General features: G+C 33.6%; 1 protein-coding gene across 1 annotated transcript; it reads left to right on the top strand.

Moving 5' to 3' along the window:
- The first annotated feature begins 323 nt into the window (after positions 1-323).
- LOC141665333 (auxin-responsive protein SAUR36-like) lies at positions 324-821 on the top strand. Its single transcript, XM_074471313.1, has one exon. It carries the CDS (start codon positions 324-326, stop codon positions 819-821), a length of 498 nt encoding a protein of 165 aa, XP_074327414.1.
- The last annotated feature ends 1,602 nt before the right edge of the window (positions 822-2,423 follow it).

Here is a 2,423-nt window from a genome sequence, read left to right on the forward strand (position 1 = left end):
CTAGATATATATTATCTATTCCTATTTCACCAATTTAGATCAGCCACCAACTTTCTTGATTATTACACTCTTGGTGCAACCCCCCAATATGTGGCCCTATATATCTCTCTACCTTTCTCTGTATATATAACAAACTCTCATGTACTGAAAACAGTTGCAGGAAGCGCAAAGCATATGTGAAACAAGCCCACATCTCTCTCTAATATTTTCTTCTCAATATCATTGTAACATGCCCCAAGCCAATTCATGGCCAGTTTCTTAAACAACTCCTACAACTAAAAAAAAACAGAACCTGCATAAAAACTTGTTAACCTACAAACTCGATGAAAAAGATTCGACGATTTTACCTCAAACACCGAGTAAAAACCCTTTTTCAGCGGGTTTACCGGAAAACCCTGTCACCATATAAGTACCTTCGGCTACGGCTAGACGCTGATCGAAAATTTGGGTCTAAAGTCTCAAAGATTTTCAGCTGGGGTAGTCGTTTAAAAACAAAAGCTAGGGGTATTTGTAGAAAGTCTCCGGGCCAGGGTTACATGCCCATTTTTGAAGAGCCGTTTCAAGAAAAACCGAAAGTTGTGCCTAAAGGTCAGATGGCTGTTTACGTGGGTCAAAAAGATGGTGAGTTGAGGAGGATTTTAGTCCCTGTTATATACTGTAATCATCCACTCTTTGGTCAGCTTTTAAGAGAAGCTGAGCAGGAGTTCGGGTATGATCATCCGGGTGGGATCACTATTCCTTGTCGGATCTCCGAGTTCGAGAACGTTAAGACTCGGATTGATGCCGGAAGAGTAGGCCGGAAAATGATGACGTGGAAGTGACCCTGTTAAAGTTTCGGAGGGGCGCGCGTTTGGTGTTACATGATGATGACGAATGATTATAAAATTAAAGCATCCATGATATCTATAGTTTAGAATTTTATTGGCCTTGTTGTTTAATTAGGTTTTACGTTTAGTGTTTTCGGGGTTGTATATTATTGGTATACAAGTTTGAAATTTTGCGCCCGGGTGGCTCTCTTCATCCTGGAATATATATATATATATATATATATATATATATATATATATATATATATGAACTTGTTGAATATAGAAAGTGAAGTAATCTTTTAACTTTTCTCACACTACAATTATTACTATAAATAATGTGAAAATACCAAGTTCAGTTGCAAATAATATGAATTATGTTTATTTTCTTTATTTGACATACAGTATTACTTTTAATTAGTCTATACGCCTCCCAGTTATATTACTCCCTGTTCAAATGGAACGTCTTAATTAGTAAGTTAAAATTGGACAAAGCATAATAAACAATCAAAATTTACCATAAATATCGATTAAGATTTGAGTTATAATAATCCATTCCTATCACTTCAACTTTTGTTGTGTTGGAAAATATATAGCTTGCGTGAATTTTCAGTATCATGCTAACCCGTACTACTCGTTTCGTCATATTAAAATAGATGATGGACCCTGTCAACTTGGTCCGCCCGACCTTCGGTAACCATTGATTGTATATTTGTATGTCATTTCATAAATACAAAATTCGTTTCATTTGATCGATCTGTTTTACGCAAGTAAGCTGTTTTTTAAACATGGTCACAAATTCAGTAGTTAATAATTATGGTTGAACCTTGTTAAAGTAATAGAATTTAAATCATTAAAAAATATTATTTTAACGAGTTTATTATTTTACTTGTGATAAAAATATAACGTATTCATTTTGTCGGGATAAAAAAAATATTATTTTAATAATTTTATTATTTTATGGATTATTATTTTATCAAGATGATAGTATTCTTTATGATCGCGTGTACACACGAGTCCAAAACGTTGGTTTATTCCGGGTGTTAATGGAAATGAGATGCATCTACTTTCTTGCATGTCTCTGTTCTCTACGAATCTTTTCAATAAAAATGGAGGAAAAATGTGTTTGGAGCTCAGAAAAAGTCCATCTTAGATATTTTAATTCGAACTTGTGAATATGTGTTGTTTAACTTCCCATCAATTTGTGCACAACCATAAGTGTCTTTGTCAAAAATCCTGGCCAATTGGGCAGGAATCTAGACGGGAGGAGTAATACAACAGGAAGAGTACATTTACAGATGTAGTCCTCACAGCCAACTTGAACAAGCAAAACCATCCGTTGCTCTTACATTATAGTGAAAACGAGATGAAATTGACAGATGATTATCTTCAAATTCTCTTTCTATTCATGCAAAAAATAAATAAATTAGTCTAAAGTTCTGCTTAAAAGATTCAAATTCAATCCACCCTTGATGAATTTAGTGCATTTTGATGTTAAATCACATATGCTTATTTTAAATCAGTCGATTTCATGTTAATACTTCCCTTTATCGCATTTATTTTATACACATTGTTTTTTGGAATGTTTTATTCAATTTTATACATTTCACAACTTAC

Source organism: Apium graveolens, chromosome 6, assembly GCF_009905375.1.
Source record: "Apium graveolens cultivar Ventura chromosome 6, ASM990537v1, whole genome shotgun sequence".
Classification (NCBI taxonomy): Eukaryota; Viridiplantae; Streptophyta; class Magnoliopsida; order Apiales; family Apiaceae; genus Apium; species Apium graveolens.